We start from the raw sequence: 22787 nt of genomic DNA, 5'->3' as shown, positions 1-22787 counted from the left end.
CTTTTTTCTTCCTTCTCAACCGTAATTTGTACTTTGGTTGAAATTATGTAAGAAATATCTATCTTTGAACATACTTCCTGATCTGTAATTTCTGTATTGGTAATAATCTTTAAAATACTGAGGTTGTTGATACCTTACATTGAGGTGAATTCTAACCATTCTAAGAGAATGTATTTTACTGTTGTTTCACAGTCTCTGTTTAGTTTATATTTTATAAATGTGTTTGCTGTAATTTTATCTCATACAGAATTCCTTAGGGTTAAAATATTGCTGACAGTTGCTGTTTTTCTTAGCTTCCTTCTCCTATTTATCAGCATCTAAAATTTAACAATTTATTTGCCCAATTAATTACAGCTCAAAGGTAATTATTACTACTTTGTGCTTGAGGCTAAGCAGCTATATTATTCAGGAATAAATTTAATAACTTTCCACTGTCATATATTTTAATATTTATAATGTCATTTTACATGTAGGAGATTAAAGGGTAACTTTCAGAAGTCTGCAAGATGTAGCTTCAGTCAGAATGCAATAAAATGCATCAGTGAATATTGAAGCTAAGCTAATTTGTTCCTAACATGCAGTCGTGATACACAGATGATGTGAATAGACTTGTTACAAGAAAAACAATAATAGTAAATTCCTATGGCTCTCCCCCTGCTACTGAAGAACATCTTATATTTAAGTTCTCATTATCTATTGTTATTATGCTTCTTTCACTAAATGAAGGCCATTTTATCTTCATAGAAGCATTTCTATACTCTACTTTCTCTTACTATAAAGTAGGTTAATTTTAAGTCCTACTTACTAATATAGTTACTAGTGCTTGAATTCCCATCAAGTTTCTTCCCCCACATAAATTCTTTTGAGCACTGTTACTGTCATGCAGATTACAATGCAGAACATCTTAGATCACATATAATTTTTCTGTTATTCAGTGCACATGGAAGATGTGCACTTAGTGACTGCACATCATGAATCACAGAGAACATGAATAACTTCAAATTGTTTTCTGTGTGGCTCAGGTTTATATTTTTAAGGAGTTTTAAAAATTATTTTCTGTTAGTTTGGTTTCTTTGTATGAAACTGGATATTTCTTCTCTAATATCAGTCAGGACTAAAAAAACAGCATCAGAAACTCCACTTCCAGGAACTCCTGTCTCCTACTTGTTGTCTGTGAGGAAAGCACCAAATGCCTTGATCTGCTGAGGGACAGTGTCCTTCTGCCTTGGCAAAAAGAGCAGTGGAATAACAGCTCAAGTAGTGCAGGCTTACATTCTTTCACAGGGTGGACTATGAATGCCATGGGGGTTTTCCTAATTCTCTGTTAAAGAATCTGTATTCCTGACACACCCAGTTGAATAGTGACTTAACTGTAATGCCTTCATCTATTTGGGATCATTTTAGGGAAATATCTATATTTCAGCTAAATAGCAGCTGTAAGAACATTTGTGCAAAGTACACGTCTATGTCACCATCCTCAGCAAAAGTATGTGTGAGGTCATTAAGAATGGAGAACTGTTTTTGCTGGGTATTGTTTTATTAGAGTATACCTGTCAAGACAAGAAGTAACTGAAGATACCAGAAATACCATCCAGAGAAGTGCTGCTAGCCTCTAAGAAAAGTCTAAGAAAGAGTATAGGCGTTAACTGCATGTTCAAAGTCTGGAAGTGTAATTGAAGCATCACAGTCCTTTCCTGTGTCTAAGGAAATACCAGTTGTAAAGAATGACTGTAACTGTCAGAGAAATTACCAACACTATCGTCAAACCCTTTTCCTGACAGAATTAAGCATTTATGCCTCCAAGTTTTTGGTTATTCTTTGAAAAAGAGAGGTAACTATATTCTCAGAAATAGATTTTTACAGTTCTTGAGTTCCAAGCTTGACAAGTATTTGCTATTTAGGAAATAAATCAGTTGATTCATATATATCCTACTTATCCAATTAAACATTCTCATTATTGGGAAGAGTTTAAAAGTAATTGTGAAATACTATCCTATGCAGTCATCGGTTATTTGGCAAATATTAGTCTGTCAGCTGTGATAACACTTTATATTTATTAATTACGTGTTCTAGGTATGTTATGTAGAGATTACACTACTTATCATGTTTAATAATAATAGATATTGTATTTTTAGCTAATACTTTAAAAGTATTCAGTCCTAGTTTTAAGAAAATACATTAAAATGTTATCCCTGTTAACAGTATTAGAATTTTAATAGCTAATAAAACATTAACAACTGTTTCTCTGTAAAACAATACAAGAAACAAGTTGTATTCTTACTAAGGTTAATAAACATTTAGAAAAACATGATAAACATTTTAAAAGGTATTTTTATAGTACAGAAGTGAAGAGAGTTTATGCTCAAAGAAAACTTTAAACGTAACATGACTGTAGTATGTAGTTTTATTAGGAAAACAGTTTTGCAGTATAGTACATAGGGGTGTTGGTGCTTTAGTGATTGATTGGCATAGTTCTATAGCACAGCCCTTTCATGAGCCCACTCAAAGTTGACAGAATTGTTATTTAGACATCAAAGTTTCTTTTATAGGATAAAAATTGTTTTCTTTTTGTGTAAAGCATCCTTAAATCTTTCATTAAATAATAACTTGCAGTATACAAAAATCACGTGCTATGTCTATTCATAGATCCAGATTAAAATAATAATGAACTTATGAGCAGAGCTTCGACAAGCTCTGGCACAGAATTAATCCATGCACACATCTCCTCTCTCAACCCCAAAAAACAGACAGTGTGATAAATACTAGCAAACAAGCTAAGCTGATAAAGGAGAGCATGAACCAGGCATAGATATGCTGCAAGATGAATAAATCTTAATCTCCTTGTAGAAATTTGGAAAGATGATGAAAGGTGGAGACTTTTCTAAACTCCGTTGTTTGAGAGGCCTTCAGCATTAAAGGAACATGACTAAATGGAACAGAATTTCATTTAATTTCATTTCATAAAATCTAGACTAAAAGGGAACAACCTGAACAGCGAATATATTCCTTTTTTCATACTGCCCCAATTACATAACATATGAGCATCCCCAAGTTGTGCAGACTGATTCACAGGTGTCAGATATGTCTCATTCTCTTTTTTCTTTTTCTCTCCCGGAGTTCGGGGGGACAGGGTCTCAAGGTTTTTTTGGGGGGTGAGAGAAGAAAGCTGTGGATTCATTATATTCAGCTATTTTAGAGAAGACAGAATCAAATAATTATGCCTTGAGCTTTGTGAATAAGGTGAAATAGAGTAATTTAAAAACTAGAATTAGTTTTGCATGAAAATTAGAAAGTTTGAAAAAACTGGAGGTTGGGTTTTTTTCCCCTGGACATAACATATCGAAATTTTGCATGAAATGGAAATTCCAGATTTTGTTTTCAACATATTGAGCCTTTCTGAGAACTAAAGGGGGCTGCTAGTCCCCTTTAGTTTAGAAACTAAGAATCTTAAGGGATTTAGGGCTGCAACAGGGTGAGGATGTCAGAAGTCCTGTGAACGATTCTGAAGGGTCCAATAGGTCTGAAAGAGGGGAACTTTAATGTCCCTGCCATCTGCTGAAAGGGCAAACATGACAGGATGGAAGCAGAGAATATTTCTGGAGGGTGTCAGGGATAACTTCTGGATAGGACAACTAAGGGTGGCACGCAGCTGGATCTGCGACTCATGGAGTAGCATGGGAGCCAGATCTGAAGGGTAAAGTTACTCAGGAAAGCTTGCTGGTGTTTAAGGACAGTATCCTCCAAATGCAGGAGTGATCTATCCTGATACTCAGGAATATAAATAGCCTGGCTTAGCTAGACAGGTTACTTGTGACAGAACTCCAATGCAAAAAGCAGTATAGAAGAGTTGGAAGTAAGAACAGGCTACAAAGAAGAAATTTAGAAACATTGTCTGGGCCAGGAAATGTGCCAGGCTTCCTGGGTCAGGAAAGCCAAAGCTCAGCTTTAGCTAAGACTTACAAGGGACAAAGGGCTGCACCCATAGGCGCAGAGAGAACTGTCCGATTATCTTGCAAGGTCACCCTCTGCCATGTTTGAAAGGTTATGGAGACTGGGGAGATCCTCAGTGACTGGGGGAACGCAAGTGTTGCACTTGTCTTCAAAAAAAGAGGCCAAAGGGACAGTCTGGTGAAATATGGGCTGCTCAGCCTCACTTCAGTCCCTGGGAAAATGATGGAGCAAGTCCTCTTGGAAGACATTTCAAGGCCCATGAAGGACAATAAGGTAATGGGGAACAGTCAGCATGGATTTACCAAGGGTAAATGATGCCTGACCAATGTGATTACCTTCTATGATAAAATGTCTGGAATTATAGACAATGGGAGGGCACAAGATGTCATTTACCTTGACTTTAGCAAGGCTTTTGACACTCTCCCACAATATTCTTGTACCCTACTTGGGACATTACAGCCATGAAGGGTGGACAACCAGATAAGTGAAAAAAAACCTGGCTGGATAGTCAGGCTCCGAAGGTAGTTACTAATGTGTTGTACTCTACATGGAGGCCAGTAATAAGTGTTGCAGGGGTCTAGCCGGGGACTGGTCCTTTTTAACAACTTTATGAATGACTTAGGTGGCAGAATGCTTCTCACTAAGTTTGCAGATGATACCAATTTGAGGGTACCATTCAATACTTTCAGGGCTCAGGCTGACATTCAGAGGAGCCCAGACAGGCTGGAGGAATGGTCCAACCTTATGAAATTCAAGAAGCACAAATGCAGGGTCCTGCTCCTGGAAAGGAAGAGCCCCTGGCACCAGCACAGGCTGGTTCTGCCTGGCTGGGGGCAGCTCTGTGGAGGAGGCCCTGGGGCTTGGTGGGCAGCAAGCTGAGCATCAGCCAGCAGTGACCCTGGCAGCAACGAAGGCCAAGAGCTTCCTGGGCTGTGTGAACAGGGGCAGGGGCAGAGGCAGAGACCGCGGGAAGTGATTCTCTCCCTTTACACAGCACTCATTAGAGCACGCATATGATACAGCCTCCAGTTTTGAGGCTACCAACAAAAGAGAGATATTGACGAACTTCAGTATCATTTTTGTTTTTAAGAAGTTTTGTCTTGTGCTTGGCCATCTGATGTTGCCAAGACAGAAGATCTTTTTTTCTATAAATATTATTACACTGGTGATTTCCTCGGAAAAACTCATTATTAATCTTTCTTATGCTCCTAACAAAGAGAAGATAAATGCTTCACAGGAAAAAAATATATTCCTCTTTTACCTTGGTGTCTTAATTGATTAAAATGACTACGTAATTTTAAAATGGTCCACTGACTCTTAGCTTATAACATTTTAATTTCAAGGCCATCAGTTATACTAGACTAGACGCTATCATATGAGATGATAATTCATCCTTCTAGACACTATCAGATCCTAAAACATTTAACTAGAAAAATACTGAATATATTGAATGCAAGAATACTCCTTACTCTCATTGTTCTTTTCCAAATCCTTATTGTTGTATAGACTACAGAATTGAGCATTTCTCAGTCTTTCTAATTGAAACTCTTTTGATTTATATGGAAAACCTGGTTTTTTTATTGGGCTGGAGGTAACACATGCTTTAGCTGTCAGATGATTACAGCACTCACCTTGGAGACAGAAGCTTCTGTTGTAGCTTCTGCTCCAATTAATCTTTAATGAATTTATATGAAGTAGAACAAACTAGAAAAAAGAGAGGGTAAAAGATTCCTAACATCAAATGTACTATAATCTGTTGGTTAGAGCATGGATCTCTGGGAGAAGATATGAGATCAGATTTTCCCAGGGAAAGGAATTTTAATCTGGGAGTGCAACAACCCAGTTGAGTCCTGCAACCACTTGTTCTTAAGTAAAAGGACATCAGTACCTCTTCACATGGCCCCTCTTTTTCCTTGTAGACTTTATTAGTAAGATAGTCACTTACAAGATTTTGATTGTGTTCATGTCCAGGGGTGATCAGACAATTTAACTGCAAGAATATTAGTTTGCCTAGATCCCTTGGACAAGCGAGCAGGACTTTTGAGGATCTATTTTTTGGAACTTGATTCTTAAATTGTTTAAGTATCTCCCATACTAATTTCCCAACATATAAATTCCATATTGACATGACTCTAGAAGGCTGCATGACTGGCAAACAATTTGGAAAAGTTGGACAGTGTTGAGCTAATCTGTATAACAATGTTTTATGCAACACTGAGCATCTGAAAGCTTTATAGAGATTAGCTGCTCAGTAGGAGGCATTAACGAGAGGTATTTGGCTTCTCAGTTTGTTACATAACTGATATGATTTCACAACTATAATCTTTTGCTTGCATTGCTGCCTCAGTGATTTCCGAGGGTTTTTTTTCTTTTTTGCATTTTTACTTTTCCATTATCTTTATATTCCTTAGAGAAAACTTAAGTTCATGAGACTGATTTCACATTTTCTCCTGAATATAACAATCTTTAGCTGTCTTACCCTGCTATCACATAGAGAATTAGTACTCACGTCCTCAGAACTTCACCCATAATACTGACCCATTGTGTTGACACTGTAATCAGTGAAGACTTGGACCAAAATTTTTAGGCCACTATTGAATTTCATAGATTGTCATGCTAGTGTACTCTAAAACTCAGGTGTGAAAAATGCACCTGATCAGATGATTACCATTTCTGACGCACTAGCAAATCTTGTTCAGAAACGCCACATTAATTCAGTTATGATATCATTTGGGTTATGCTACATTGTTGTAATGCCAGGAACAGTCATGTGCCAAAGATTATTCCTAACTTTTTTTAGTCTCCGATGGAGAAACCCATGTTTCCATGGGTTTTAGTGGATGCCACAGCTATCACAATCCCCTGGAATAAGAAAGGTCAAGGCAATTGTTCTGTATTTCATGTTGATCAGGACAGACAGTCATGAAACAGGAGTGTTCCCCAGGATAACTAGTTGCCTTTCTCCAGTGTGGAGTTTGGCATGTAGCACAGGTTTTCCTCTGACAAAACTTTTAAGCACTGTGTGAGTCAGAGAGGCAGAGAGGTCTTTATCGTTTTAGATGCACTGTCAGTCAAACATGATTCGAATCTGCACTCAATCCCATGTTCTCCTGCCATACATGTTAAACCTTACTTGGGTTTGAGCCACTAACGAGGAAAGTCAAGCCCTAATAGTAAGTCTTAGAACAACATGTGGATCACCTTATCATGACAGGAATGAACTTGGTATATGGAGGGCCAAGCACACAATGTCCAGTCCATCAGTGTGTATTCTAAGCATGGTTCTTACTAAGAGCAGGACAAATGTTTAGCCTGCTCTTATGCCTGCACTTCAGCTGGACATACAGACATAGGCAATGACAATTAGGAAGGTCTCTGCACATTTAGACTAGAGTGTGGTCTTTACTTTCAGTTGCTGTTTTATGCACACGTATTTCTGGCACTGGAATAAATAGGACAATTGCTACAGTTAGACAAACAAATGCAGGGTTTTCCAAATATTATTCACAGGTATTTTCTTCTTTTGGCTTACTTGTAATTAGTGAGTGCTCTACCCATATACCTGTTCCCAGAAACTTTTATCACAGACATACCACTCTGCTAATCTTCTTAGTTTCTCATGGGCAATTAATAATGAATATAGACAAAGTATTAAAAATTATTTTTTAATTATTTTTCAAAGTTTTCTATAAGGCAATACCAATTTATTTATATTTAGTTGTATAAGAAAATGTTGACAAGCTAACTATATATAATCTTACTATATATACACATTCATTGGCTGATAATGGTACTAGTCTAGATCTATAAATATATGTATTTTGAAAGAAATTAACTGTTTATATAATCAAATACTTGTGTAAACAAGTATTTAAGCACTTGACAAATTCAGGCACCAAAGATGGAGGAAATTACTTAAGGAAATATGAAAAATACAAAACCAGGAATGTGATGAATTAAGAAAGCAAAATTTTAAATGAAAATCAAGTAACACTTTCTGACAGTGAGACTTACTAGACTGTGTAATAGCATGCCTTATTAAATTGGAGATGCCCAATCACTTGGAACATTTAAAACCAGACTAGACAGCAATAAAAATGTACGGTAAAGAACACTCATTCACAGCAAGAGTTGTCCTTCACTGCAAAGACATGCACTAATGAACTTCTACAGCCTTTCCATGCGTTTTATGATTAACAGTGTATGCTCTGTGGAATTAGTTGCCATTTTGAGAATGTTGCATTTTTTAATATTCAAATGAAATAAAATATTTATTCACAAATTCTCATCCTAATTTTCACTAAATATTTTCATGAACACCAATATTCCATAGTTTCTACTCTGAATAATCCTGAACACCTGTATTTTGCGATTTCTCCATTAAGTTAAATATAATTTGCCTCCAACCAGGCCACAGTCATTCCCACTGTCTCTATCAGATGGTGAATATTTGAATATTTTATGCAAAGAGTAATAGTTGAAAAGAAAGATATTGAGATACTTACTGCAGAAAAGCTGTTATCAAAGAAAGTAAGATTTCTCCATAGTGTGATACATACTTACATATATATAAAATGTATTTTCTTAAAGCATTTGATTAATCTGAATTATATTATGAATCAAATCATGTGTATGTAAAAGAATGTGGAAGAACACTTGTTTAAATGAAAAAAAATCTAGAGTTCACTGTTGGAATAATTTATAATATTGACAAAGAGTTTTAAAAAATCTGAGTACAGTGAGATTATAGTGTACATGCAAGTTTAATAACTGTGGATAGATGAGCTCATAAGGGCTTGACTGCAGGTCCTGATTCTGCTTTACTAGTTTTAATTTGTATGGGGAAACTTAAATGAACCTGCTCTTGGCAAACGCTCTGCCAAAGGAAAACCAGATGTTCTGATCTCATGGTCTGATGTACCACCTTCTTTTCCAAGCCCAGACACAATCAGTAACGTTCCACTGCACATTTTCCTGGTTTTTTGCATGTATTTTTGCTCCCAGGGGCAAGTAGAGCTGTTCTACTGTAGGAAATAGGAATGATGAATAATAGAGCTGGTGAAATTTACAATTTGTGTAGCTCAAGTGTGACCTGAAAAAGGTCTCTGTCCATGAAAGTTAGTCTATTTTTTCTAGCGCTATCAGCTGACTTCATAGAAGACGTTAACTCTCCCTGAAGACTTTTTATATATCTTTAGATCATCATTTACTCAACAATAGTATTACAGAGATTCACATACTCAGTGAAAATTTACTGTAACATTTCTTAGATTAACGTAAGTTGACACAGAATGATTGGGGTTGAGGACCCTGATGAAAACAAATAGCATTTCCAAAATGTGGGACCCAGGGCCTTCCCAGCGCCTGGATCCAAGTGCACACCCTGATTGCGCCTTGCCTGCATGTGAGCTCCACCGCTGATTTGAGGTGCCCGAGTGCTTACAGGAGTGATGCCTGCAGGCCCTCTCCGGCTCAAAATCCACTGTCCCAAAGGGGTGCTGACACGGGTGATGGGGGAGACACTGTGGCCTGCACCTACTCTGCAATTTAGTACCCAGAGTCAAGCCCAGCCTACTGAAATAATCGTGAGATGGAGAAAATTAACAACGTGGGTTTAATTCCCATTTCTGTACTCCATTTACAAATAATTGCATACACATTCATGTGTGAAATCCAGCCATCTGATCAGAAACATTCACTGGGCAGAGTTCCTCAATGGCTGTTTTTCCATGTCGGACTCTTAGTACATGTTGTTTTTGAGACTGACACTAAGATGACCTCAGCCTGCCGAGCTCCGGTAGAAATCAGTGAGACAGCAAAGTGATCAATGTTTTCAAATGATGGGTCCCTAAGACATACGTTTGTTTAAATCATTTGTATGTCATGTTCCAGTTCATGTGTTGTCTGTTGTGTTAGTACTTGCAGCTAATAAATACCTTCTGTGTGTTTCTGCAATGTCTAGCACAGCAGGGCCTCCATCCAGATTGGGACCTGTCAGCACGACAATAGCAAAGGACAATACATATTATGTAACAAGCAATTTCCCATTAAACAGATACAAGTTCTGATAAGATTAATCCAAACTTAAAAGTCCATTCTCCTAAAATGTAGGGATCTGGCTGCCAGACAATTTTGGGAGTATTAATATTGAATTATACCTTCGGAGTTCTGCTGTGTTACTGATTCTCTCACCCCACACAGAAACTGTTTCCATACAGGTTTATGTAGAAGACAGAGTCAGAACTGGATGTATCATTCTTCAGAAGAATCATACAATAGCCTATAGCTAAGCTGTACACCATTTTTTTTTCCCTTGGTGTGAACTAACAAGAAATCCAGTGGTTTCTGTGATTCTTTGCAGGCCTTTGAAGACTTTCAGATATGTAATAAAGATCTCACTAGTAGCCTTACTACTGTTTTTACATATCCCTGAGCCAGTAAACTGTGGAAGCACGTGACCACTCCTACGACCTCTTCCATTCCTTTTTATCTATCATACATCTTCCCATTGTTAGTCCTTCAGTTTAAGAAACCTACCTGCCCTGTCCACAGAAGTAAATGTGAAGTCCTTATATTCATGGTTCCTCAAAGGCCTGCCACAGTTCTGTATCAGCTCTTCACACCTTTACTTCCTTAATGACCCAAACCCTCCATCACCTGTTTTGTCTATTCATTTTTTGCTGTAATAGTTGTCCTACTTCCTTTTTAGTGAGTGTCCAGGTGACATCTCCATATATATTCTGTGTACATCTAACAATGGTCTCATATATTTTAAAATATTCCTTTTTTTGGCATTTAAAATGTCTTCCAGTTAAAAGCCTTGTCTGTGCTTTCATGTCTGCTCAGACAAAATGATTATGAGAATTCATGTTTCTCCATACTTAAATTGCCTAATATATAGCTGTACTGACTGCTTACTAAACTTTTCCAAATACACAGTTCTGTATACATAAAGTTGTGGGGAAAATATAATTGAATGAAGTGTAATAATAATTAAATAATATCGAATGAAAATGTAATTTAATTAAAAACTCATTACCTATGCTGGGAAATACATGAATTGCCCTAAAACTTTCTCCTGACTTTTTATGTTGAAAAATGTATTTCATGAGAGCAAAGTAGTTTTGTTTTGTTTTTCAAAATTTTCTTGTTTCATCTTTAACCAAATAAAAAATTTTAAAATGTATGATCAGGTCCTAGCTATGGAGTAGGGCATGGATTGGAAATTGTCAAAAATTCTAAAGGCAATCCAACAGGAATTGCAAAAAGCTCTCACCCTTCCAACTTTATTTTTCATTCCTTTGCCATTGCTGTTATTTTTTAGGTATATTGTATAATTAGTTTATACAAATACATGTCGAGCTACCATTTTATTGATGCATAGCATATATTTATGCCATTATTTTAAAGATGATATTATCGTCAGTGCTAGAATAGAGTTTGCTGTGATGCACTATAGGGAAAATTGAAAAGATTTGTTTTCCATTTTGCTTGATAAGAGTTACAAAAATGCACTTATCAATAATGTCATTAGAGAAGCGTCATAGTAGGTGATTATATTTTTATGTGTAAAATCTCTGGTCTCTATAAATTTTTGTACCATGAATAAAAAAATGGTTATGATGGTATTTAGCAAAGGTAACCAAAACTCTGCTCTTAAACTTTATTTAATCAGTAATAGTAAGATGAGGAGAAGGCTGGGTAGTTCAAAATTAGTTTGGGTTGTTATTGGAAAGAATCTGTTTTTAATTGCAATATACTGCAGTGGTTGCTATTTAATATGATAATACCATTTCAAAATAAATTTGCATGATAGCTGCAAGACAAAACATAAGGTAAAATATTTAATTCATTCCTTTCACACAGAGCTGTAGACTTCCTCAACAGTGCTTTGTGAGGGATGCAACATCTCTTTGTCCTTTTTTCATCTCACATTTTTGTAATCTTGACTGTTTAGACAGAAAATTCTATCAGGGTGAAGATGCTTGTCACTGTGTGCTTACACAAGGCGTAGAGCACTGAGACCATAAGATTAAACGTCCCCTAGTACAAATGATAGGATTTGCAATATTGAATCAATACATAGTCTGTGTAATCACATATACCATGCAAATATCCCCGATTGCTCAGAGGAATTCAAGAAATAAACATCGTGCACTGTTGTTCTGAAGAAAATCCTTTTGACAACCTTTACAAATCAAAGGAAAAGATTTAATTCCATTTCTTTAGCTAAGTTGCATAATTACAAATGTTAATATAATAAAATGAATTAGCCAACTTATAAAAACTCAATTCCTGAATAAATATATGTAGCAGTGGGAGTAGCAGTCTGTTTTTCTAATGTTGAGTAAATCGGCCACAGGAGATGTAATGCCAGACGTAATGGCATTTTTATTAGCTGAGTATTATCCAGCTTCGAAATGTCTGTGCAGTACGGAACCAGAGACAGAACTTGATCCTTGCCGAACAAGGAAATGAAGCTAGAACTGAATCTGTTTTGAGACGCTATTTTTTCCTCTTGAGTAATACCTGTTGTAATTAATACCTTTCTTTACTTGAGAAAGCCTGTTATTCTATATATCAGGACAAAGAGGACCTGAAAATACCTTGAAAGTATGCATCTTAAATATTAATCCTGTTTTATGAAAGAAATCTTACCAAACTACGCAAATGTCAATGGGATGATGAATTTGCATTTTTTCTTCCCATTTCCTTACAAAACTGTTGAGTTCAAAGTGGCCATCTACTTTTCTAGATCATGGAGTATTACCTACCCACTTTCTAGCCGTATCTGCAAAGAGTGGTTTAGTCTGTATCCAGCCCTAAGCCAGGTGAGACTAACTTCTATACCAGGAGTGCTTGCTGTTGCTAAGGGCTCTGATTTGACCAATGTCTTTGACAGAAAAGACTCCACTGTCATTTAAGAAGAGGAGTCGGACAACCTGCTCTGTCTGAGCCCAGGAAATAGAGCCCTTGCAAGAGAAAATGAGATGAGGCATCAGTAATGTTACTATACCAAGCACGTACTTAGCTCCAAAATAGATATTTTAAGTCAAACAGAGAGTTTCATCAGATTCATTACCAATCCTGTTTTGCTGATTGCTCTTTAACAATCTCTACCCACAGCCCTATTATCTCAACAAAACAGTATGCTCTTGTTTGCAAGCAAGTTCTCTAAATAGTAATTGCTGCAAGAAGTACTGCAGTGAAAGCTGGATCTATAAAGCCATTCATTGAACTAGCTTTGGGGCACAACAAATGATGTCTTGGTCTGAACTTGCCAAGGTCTTTCCCTGGGCTGGCCTAAAAGTAGGATGCAAGTATCGTATAAGTAAGAAAAGGTGTTATTTAGGTGGACTTTTAATATTTGGAAAATTTGAATATTCAGGGAGCAGGTATTACAAATGAAATGTGCTATTAACTCCTGACACACGAGCTACTTCAAGATGAATTGAGTGCATGTTAAAGCTAACGTTTGGATCAACTTAAGAGATTTTATTGTTGTAACCATCCTAACACGTGGATACGCCTGTCTTTCCACTATTTGATTTCTCCCCAAAAGAGGAAAATACACATCTACCTGTGCAGCTATCAGCTGATACATAGACCAGAAGTTTAATTTCCATTGTTTAGACGAGTCTGAGGACTGCAATTGAGTCTCATGCTGAGAAGGTGCAGAAACAGTGATGATATAATAAGAAGAGTGATTGACCTGATATAGTGAGCCCCATGTGTATCAATTTCTATGTTGGAAGGAAAATGCAAGTTACAGTTATTGATTGAATTTAGGTGACTAAAAATACTCATCATAAACTGAATGAATGTTCTTCATGCCTTATCCTCATTTTTAAGGGCCATGTGCCTACAGGAGCAGACCTCTACGTTATTATATTGACTTGGGAGATAAATCCCAAATATATAATCTGATTATGTTCTTTTGAGTACGTAAGACATAGACAGCATGAGGCTCAGTTGCCTGAGAGCAAGTCACTGAGTGCAAGAGTCCTAGAGCTACAGCTGCTTGCTTCCACTGCTAGTAGTCCCACGGCAATGTGCCATGTCCAACTCTTTCCATGCGACTTTCTTGGTCATGAGGCAGAGCAGCAGGTTCCGCTATGACAACAGATGAAAGAGAAAGTTCTTGCATTCTGTTTTAACAAGACAGGCCTTTAGCGCTGGCTATACCGGTGCTGTCAAACCTGCTTTATCCAGTCATGTCTATATTTTCCTCAACACAGATATTCATAGCCAGAAGAAGGCGGTCATACCACCAGACCACCAGTATGACTTTTGGAACTTTTTGGTCCTGATGGACTTAGTCCTTCTATGGTCCTTTGAAAGAAACTTAAAGGTCTTTCCACAGCTTGTGGACATACTGCACTTCTCTACTGGCTTTGTGGAGAATGGAACTGCTTCCCATTATTTTGGAGGAAAAAATATTTTACATTTGTTGTGTCTGGAGTATAAGAGAGTGATAACCCACCCATGATGGTCCTCCCATCCAGATGCTCCACAGAACAATGAATCTTACCTGGGATTCTAGTTGCGGTGGCCACTCATTTCAGGTGGTTTAGAGTATCCCTATGTAGACAATTCGCTTAATAGCTGTCAAATATCCTTTAGACCATGATTTCTGAATCAAAGAGCCTTTTGTTGAACTTTTAGGAGTCTTGAACCCAGTCAGAGCTTGAATTTCCTGCAGAAGGCCTTGGCTCTGTTTCTACAAGCACTTACCTCGAAAGTGTTTTCAACTGATAAAAAATGCTTCTACTGCAGTTGAAGACATCCTGTTACTCCAATTAGAATCTGCCTAGCAGTTTTGAAAGCAAAACTGGGCACACCTTTGTGAACACTAATGCTAAATCGCATCTTTGGTGCATAAGGGTTTGGTAGCTGCTAGGCGTTCCCACACCAGTGAAGTCCTTGGAGCAATAGCAAAATCTGCTCAGTGTCTACAGAGACTGAGACCATTTCACCCTCCTCTTCTATACAGCTCAGTCTTGCTGAGGGCTTTGATGAATTAGAAAACATGAGCCTCAGGGTTATATGCACAACAATGTGTTACAGCTCGGGGCCAGCACACTCACGCAATGACAGTCACCAACATCAGGATAGCAGGAGTCCAGACTTGCTATGTTTAATGAAGCACTTTTTGTTTTCCTAATCAATAGCTTATTGTATAGCTGCATCAAAGTCCACGTCTAACTGAAATTTGGACCCTTTCCTCAAGTCAATAGAAATATTTTTTATTCAATGATTTGAATAGGAACAGAATCAAATCCTTGAAACTGAAAGCATCAACGTTGTTCATCACTGAGAAAGTCACAATACTCAGTAAATAATAATTGGCTTCTCCTAAATGGTAATGTAAGAAGCAGAGTGGTTGTTGAGAGAACATTATGTGTAACTATTATACTCCTCCTTTTTATGGAACTTATCATTGGATCTCAGTGCATTAGAGTGGTTGTTTATCCTAAATCCCTCTCTTCTACATTCTGTGTAACTTCAATTTGGCAATTATAAAAGGGGGATAATAGAATTTCTCTATCTCACAGTACTGCATAACTCAGTACTTTTACAAGCTTGAGATGCTCAAATATCGTGGTACTAGGGAAATAATAATCGTTTATAGTCACAATGGTAATAGAAGTGAGGATCGTTATAGGAAATCCACATTTTTGTTGTTCTCATGCATGTTACAGAGTTTATCTGTTCATAATCACAAATAGTCATTTATGCAGGTAACCCAAGTCTAAATTTTCCTATGTTTTTGCACTTCCCAAGTGGTCAATGAGAATGGATAATGAGACTCTTATTCAAATATGTGAGAATGTGAGCTTTGTGTCAATGCTTAGATGAACTGTCTGATGAAGAAAATAGGACATACCTGAGGACATACTTACACAAAGTAATCCTGAGTGATATGACTGGATTTATGAAAAATAAGAACTTATAGATAAGTTAAAGTGCTAAGTTTTGTCACATGGCATATTATTCTTGATGCAAAGACATTCCTTTGTCTATATAGCATTTTTAGAATAATCATTGCTGAAAAATCTGAATCCATTAGAAAGAGTATGCTGAGTAAATTGCATAATCTCCTTTTTCAACTTCAATTATAGTTTTTTTTGTCTCTACTAAAAATTTTTTCCTGGCAAAGCCAAAGGCAGGATAGAGATTGTCACCCAGGAGTTTGTTAATTTTCCCCGGACTGCTTCAGAGCAAGAATTAATTGCTACTTCTTCCGCTGCCTTCTTAAATTTCAATGTCATTTTTATACCTACTCTGTAATACACTGTTTATTTAGTTCCTTATATTACAGGAAAAATATGCAAACTGTGTTTAAACCTGATGGTTACTATAATCTACTTTCACTTGGTGAGAAAAGGCATGAGATCAGAGTAATAATGAGATCCTAAATTTAGTTAATTAAATGAGAGCAATTTGTTAGTGCTATTTCTTTAGAATGTCCTGATATTTCATGTCATATTTTTCAAAAGTGTTTTTCTTAAAACCTTTGTGTTTTTATGGTGTTGAAGTGATCTCTGTTTTGTGTTACAAGTTAGAAGAAACTGTCCATAGTCTTCACTAGAAAAACGTATTTCTAAATCACTCAGTGCTGCCTAGGAATTGTGATTATGAAATATATAGGGGGCTCATCATAGGTATTATTTTAGTTTTGCCTCATGAGATGTATCAGTATATACTAGGTACTTTTTAAAAGCTTTGCAATGGTCTAGAATTTAGAAATTGTAACTACTTCCACTGAGGAAAGCCAGTACATTATGTATTTCAAAGCAGTAAAATATTTGACACTGCATAACAGATTCCCTAAATAGCTATCCTAAAAGCCTCTCTCCTGAAATAAATCCTTGCTGAGGAGGAATCTCAGTTGTGCTCTCCAGTGGAGTGAACTGCTGACATGAATATTTCTTACCTTATGGAATTTAAGCAAAGCTCGTTTCTCTCTTTGTCTCTCTTCAAGCCTGTTAAAAAAAAATAGCTACTGTTTTTCATTGAAGGCTGGTTGGACACATTATTTAGCATTATTTGTGTGTGTATATATAGATCTAAAAAGAAATATATAATCTCATTGGCAAGAACATACCATATTTGAAAACAATTACAGCCTCTTAAAGTTACAACTTTTTTCAGTAGTAGGCTGATAGTAGTAGTTCATTAGATGAACAGTCTATTGATGTATCATCAGTGGCCTGTCATGTATCTCTTCTTCTCTGTTTACATGCAGAACAACCTGAAAAATATTTGAAGTGGAAATACTTTTTGGATTTATTGTTTATTATTTAGCCCTCCCACCTACTCCTTTTAGTTTGAGGCATTTGACTTGAAAGATTTTCATGTGTGGCTGAGCTGTAAAGCTGCACATTTTTTTGCCAAGTTTCCTCTCACTTTTTATGGCAGGGGGAGGGGTGAATCCTTTACAAATTAGCTAAATACCTGTGAAATACCTTGCAGCTGAAGCCTGCAAGTCCTCAGACGTACTTACTGAAGTAATTCCTCAATCATTTTTCACATTATCAATTTTATGGTAATGATGAAAGAAAGTAACAGGCTGCCCAGGGAAGTGGTTGAGTTGCCATCCCTGGAGGTATTTAAAGGACGTTTGGATGAGGTGCTTAGGGACATGGTGTAGTGGTGGTCTTGGTAGTGTTAGGTTTATGGTTGGACTCGATGATCTTAAAGGTCTTTTCCAACCTATACGATTCTGTGATTCTGTGAAAGTAGAAAGTATGAAATAAGATATGGGCTGGAAAGCACAACTGGGCCAAAATCGGGAGGGAGCGACTAAGAGAGAATAAGGAAGGTACAAAAATTGGCAAGCAGGTGACAGAGAGAATGGAAGATGATAGTGTGAGAGATAGAGCCTTGACCTACACTTAGAGGAGAAAAAAATAAACCAAGGAAGGAAAAATGAATTAAAAAGAAGTAATTACTGAAAATGGAAGCAAATAAAAACCCCTATTTGTCTCTTTAATAGGCTTGGAAATATTACTTTCCTTGTAAAATACATTATTGATAGACTAAACCTTGAGATGTTAACATAAGGTTTGTTTTATGTGAGTACTCATGTGTAAAAGTTTATTGTTCATGACATTTTTAGAAGGCAAGTACAAAGAGTATTTCAGTACAGCCAATACAAATGCACTTCTTTTTAAGTCAATGACTGTAATATTGTATTTTTTTTGTCAGAAAAGAAAAATCCCAACTTTAGTAACTTTTTCTTGAAAGCTACAATTTCTTAAAGAAAAATACTCCTGGAAGAAATGAGGAATTGTCAAAATTGTAGGTGCATTAGTATGGGTATCTTTATCAATAGACTGGAGGCAGGCAGCTCTGGAAATTTCCAGTTTATGAAAAGAACAAAAAATAAATACAGCAACAATAACAAAGTGTGCATAATTCTTGCATCTTCTCCTCAGACTGGAATGGGACACCTGCGTGTTACAAAAGAAGGCCTTCGTCTGGAAGGGGAATCAGAATTCTTATTCCCTCTTTATGCCAAAGAAATCCATTCTCGAGTGGTAAGCAGATAATCTTTCAGTAATACTAAAATAAAATTAATGCACTTATGAACAGTTGAATTTAGGCAAAGTCCAGGCACCTGTCATGGGAATATATTTATGTGTGTGCGTTTGTGTGTATGTATATGTGTGTGTATACGTCTATACACACGTATTTTTGCGTACTTTACAAGCATGATCATTAGGTCAATGTTCTGATACTATGGCAGAATTAACATTTTTCTCTTAGGCATGTGATTAGAAATAGCTCAAAAAGGAATTATAAAGGTCATTGTATGTAAGTAATGCTAAAATTTTAAGAGTGTTTAGAAAGGTGTTCATTATTTTTACTGAGCTTATTTTTTAATGCAAGCTTCCCTGTGAAACTGCTTGTTTCGTTTATTCATTCATTATGGAATAGTTTAAATATCTCTAAAATTAATGGAACTTATTGGAAAAGTTACAATTTCTCCAATAAGTTCAGGTTTTGTCACTTCTAGGACAACAATATTAAAAGTATGATATCTATATATTTATGTATATAAAATCTACAAGACTAAATGGGAAGATTTAGGATTGAATCTTGTTTACATAGACAGAAAATTTTATTATTATTATTGAGGTAAAAAAGGAATAACATACTTGGTCAAAGAAAATATTTATCAAGCAGATTAACTTTAAAACGGCACTGGGAATGGGTATGGTAGGAAAGATTTTTATTGAAGTACTGGGTTCAGAGGAAGAAAGAGAGAATCTGAACTGGTTTTTAATTATCCAGATGAACTCTGAAACTTATTCAGGTGAATTTTTTGTAGAGCAATATCTGTTTCTGGCCAACAAAATGAATATTTTTCAGAACTATTGTCTGTAATCTGAACTCCCACAAAATAAATGTGTTTTATGAACAGTGTCATCAACCAATGGGACCTTTCATTGAATAAAGTACTAATCAATGAGAGTAAAAGCTGAATATGGTTCTTTCATTACTTCAAACATGTAAACATCCTCACCAAGTCATTAGAAGAAATAGCCAGCTATGAGACTTTTCTGAAACTAGGGGAAAAGTTAATGTTTGTATTGCTATAGCATGACAAAATGCAAATAAATTTATCAGAAAACATGGTTGATATAAGATTTAGCATGAGGTTGTTAAAATGCTTGATTACTGAAATTTAAGCAATGCCAACATATTTTATGTCTATTAAGCCTTTCTTTTTCTCTCTTTCTGCAACAAGTATTTCCAGTAGCAGGAACAGCTCTTACTTAGACAGTGAAATTCCATTGCTAAATCTATATTTCCATTTTGTTTCTTATGCTGTATTCTTTTCTGCCTCATAGGCAGTGAGAAAACTATTTATGTCCTTAAATGAATTTCCCTTGAGGTTGTTTATCCAGTAAGACATGTAACTTTTTAAGACCAGCATAGCTGATACTTAAGAACTCACTCTGCCCCAAAAAATTGTTATGCAATGTTAAGCTACCATTCGTGCTCTTTTAATATTCCTTCCAGCTCTTAATACATTTAGTACAATATAGGAAGAAAGAGGTGTGGCAGCATCTAATATAAGCTTAGCTGTGTAATGACCCATCGTGATCATTAGTAGCATGCATTAATTAGAGCCTCCAGGCTACTGCATGTCTCTGCCCCCTATGAACTGATAATTCATCAGAGGTTGTTTGTTTGTTTGCTTGCTTGCTTGCTTTTTAAAATATTTGGACTCTCTAGAGGCTTAATTGCCTGTAGCTTGATCTCCTGAGTGCCATCTATATATTTATTCTCATAAAGTTGCTTATTTGTTATGATTTCTTTTTCTAAGTTTGTCTGTTAGAGAATTGGGCCACTCACAGCTATCATAGCAGCTTTCTCCCTTGCCTTAATAGTTTTCTCCTTGCAGTCTCCTAACAGCTTTTCTCACCTAATGAGGTCTCCAAAGTGCTAAGAAAATATGTAGCAGAAAATCTATTTGCTGTGCATCATCTCTGGAGCCTATTACAAGTTTATGCCTTCATTATAAGACCAACACAGAGTTGTGGGCAACACCGTTGCATCTTAGCTAATACATATTCATGGAAAGATAAAAGATGGGCATTTATAAATATGTTACTAGATTTTAATTAGACAGCAACACGTGTGGAAGCTACAGGTATAGAATACAGTTTATTCACACTTACGTTTGATATTACAAATTACTAACTTATTTTTAAATCAACCAGAGGCAGTCAAATAAGCATACTAAAGATTGCCCAGATTTGTGGGTCATTTAGCACATGTACTTAAATGTAATATACTTACCTGATCTTTTTTCACCTTCCTTTTCCACTTCATACTGACTTGTTACCATTAATGTTCATTCTAACACACTGCTTACTAAGACTTTTCATTATTTCTGTTAATTCTGTTAGCTTTTACTTTTTCCTGATATAATTTACAAAATGAGATTCATTTATTTTGCTCACTTAGTGACTTCTTTGGAGATAGCTTACCTTCCTACTTGTAAGATATCCTTTTTTAAAAAAAAAAGTGCTAAGTTGGACTCCAAACTGTGTATTGCTTCTACCACTGTTATTAGGTAAGTGTTTGTAGTAAAATTCTTCACGTAAAATGTGTTCAAAATTCTCAGGGTATCTCATACTCTAAGCATTAAATTACGATGGGAACATGACTTGGGAGTGATTTTCAGGGGTTAGGGCCAACAGGGCTTGGCACATCAGCAAGGGCGAGGCACAGCAGTTGGCGCGGCAGGGCGTGCAGGCAGGGCGCTGAAGCTCTGCCAGCTCGACCCAGCAGCAACGCTATCCCCCGGCAGAAAGCCATGGCCTCTCTAAGCTCTGCACCCACCACGACTGACGCAGCTTCCCAGAGCGAGCTCCGGCGGGAGCACGCTGCCAGCCAGGTGCCAGGCTGCAGGGCGCGCCCTGCGCTGCTGCCCGTACCGGAGGGCGGCAGTGAGCAGACCCGTGGGAGGTGCGCCAGGTAGAGGAACTCCTCCGCTTGGTGACAGAGCTCCGGGAGGAGGCGAGTAGGTTGAGGAGTATCAGGGAGTGCGAGAGAGAGACAGACTGCTGGATCGCACCCTACCTTCCCTGGGACAGGCCCGACGGGCAGGCAGGACACGTAGGAGGATTCCCTGTCCTCTCCCCGCCTGGCTGAACACACTGACTTAAGGGAGGGGGGGCAATGGCGACGAGTTCCTGCCCGGCGCAGCAGGCGCGTCTCCTCTGCGACTGCCCCACCTGCCCAGGTGCCCTTGCGTAATAGGTATGAGGCTCTGCAAGTGGAACCCAACAATAACGAGGACGATGGTTCATCTAGCTTGGAGGTGTCGCTGAGGTTAAGTCGGCCTACGCCCTGCGTCAAAACTGCTTCCAGAAAGAAAATAGATGGGTCATTGTCATAGGAGACTCCCTTCTGAAGGGAACAGAAGGCCCAGTGTGCAGACCAGACCCACTCCTTAGGGAAGTCTGCTGCCTCCCTGGGGCCCGCGTTAAAGATGTGAAGAGAAAACTTCCTACCCTGGTACGGCCCTCAGATTATTATCCATTATTGATTTTTCAGGTAGGCAGCGATGAAGTTGCAACAAGAAGTCCGAGGGCAATCAAGAGAGACTTCAGGGCCTTGGGACGACAGGTTAAGGGATGAGGAGCACGAGTAGTGTTCTCCTCTATCCTTCCAGTTGCAGGGAATGATGAGGGAAGAAACAGGAAGAGCCAGCAGATCAGTCCCTGGCTCTGAGCCTGGTGTCACTGGCAGAATTTGGGGGGTTTTGATCATGGGTCGGACTACACGACTCCAGGCCTGCTGGTGACAGACGGGGTACACTTGTCTCAAAGGGGGAAAAGGATCTTTGCACAGGAGTTAGCAGGGCTCATTGAAAGAGCTTTAAACTAGATTTGAAGGGGCAAAGGGGTAAAACTGGACTTGCTAGACAGAAGCCTGGGGGTGGCAGGCCAATGTTTGAGGGATGATGTGCTAGCGAGCCCTTCGGTCTGCCATCTCAGTGGAGGTAGGAGATGGAGATCCATGCAGCAGCAAAGATGCAAAGGTTATGGATGTGTTAGAAACGACAGAAGCGCCTGAGAATGGTCACATAGGAATTAGGGTTTCTTCCCCCAAAAGGTGGCAGGATCAATAGCCCAACTGAAGTGCATCTACAGCAATGCACGCAGCATGGGCAGCAAACAGGAGGAGCTGGAAGCCATTGTGCAGCAGGAAAACTATGATATAGTTGCCATCACAGAAGCATGGTGGGATGACTCACACAACTGGAGTGCTGCAATGGATGGCTGTAAAATCTTCAGAAGGGATAGGCAAGG

At 37.7% G+C, this 22787-nt stretch overlaps 1 protein-coding gene across 12 annotated transcripts in view; it reads left to right on the top strand.

Moving 5' to 3' along the window:
• SGCG (sarcoglycan gamma) overlaps positions 1–22787 on the top strand; it is a 152593-nt gene that overhangs the window by 75662 nt on the left and 54144 nt on the right. For all 12 annotated transcript variants that reach the window (XR_012773807.1, XM_075490906.1, XM_075490905.1 and 9 more), the window contains one exon: positions 18393–18494. Coding sequence is in view for 11 of the 12 variants with exons in the window: in XM_075490906.1 (XP_075347021.1) it covers positions 18393–18494 (102 nt within the window). In the remaining variant the exon portion in view is untranslated. The remainder of the gene's footprint in view (positions 1–18392; positions 18495–22787) is intronic.

Source organism: Mycteria americana, chromosome 1 (assembly GCF_035582795.1).
Source record: "Mycteria americana isolate JAX WOST 10 ecotype Jacksonville Zoo and Gardens chromosome 1, USCA_MyAme_1.0, whole genome shotgun sequence".
Lineage (NCBI taxonomy): Eukaryota > Metazoa > Chordata > Aves > Ciconiiformes > Ciconiidae > Mycteria > Mycteria americana.
The sequence above is the reverse complement of the archived record's forward strand: the minus strand, read 5'-3'. Positions and strand labels throughout refer to the sequence as shown.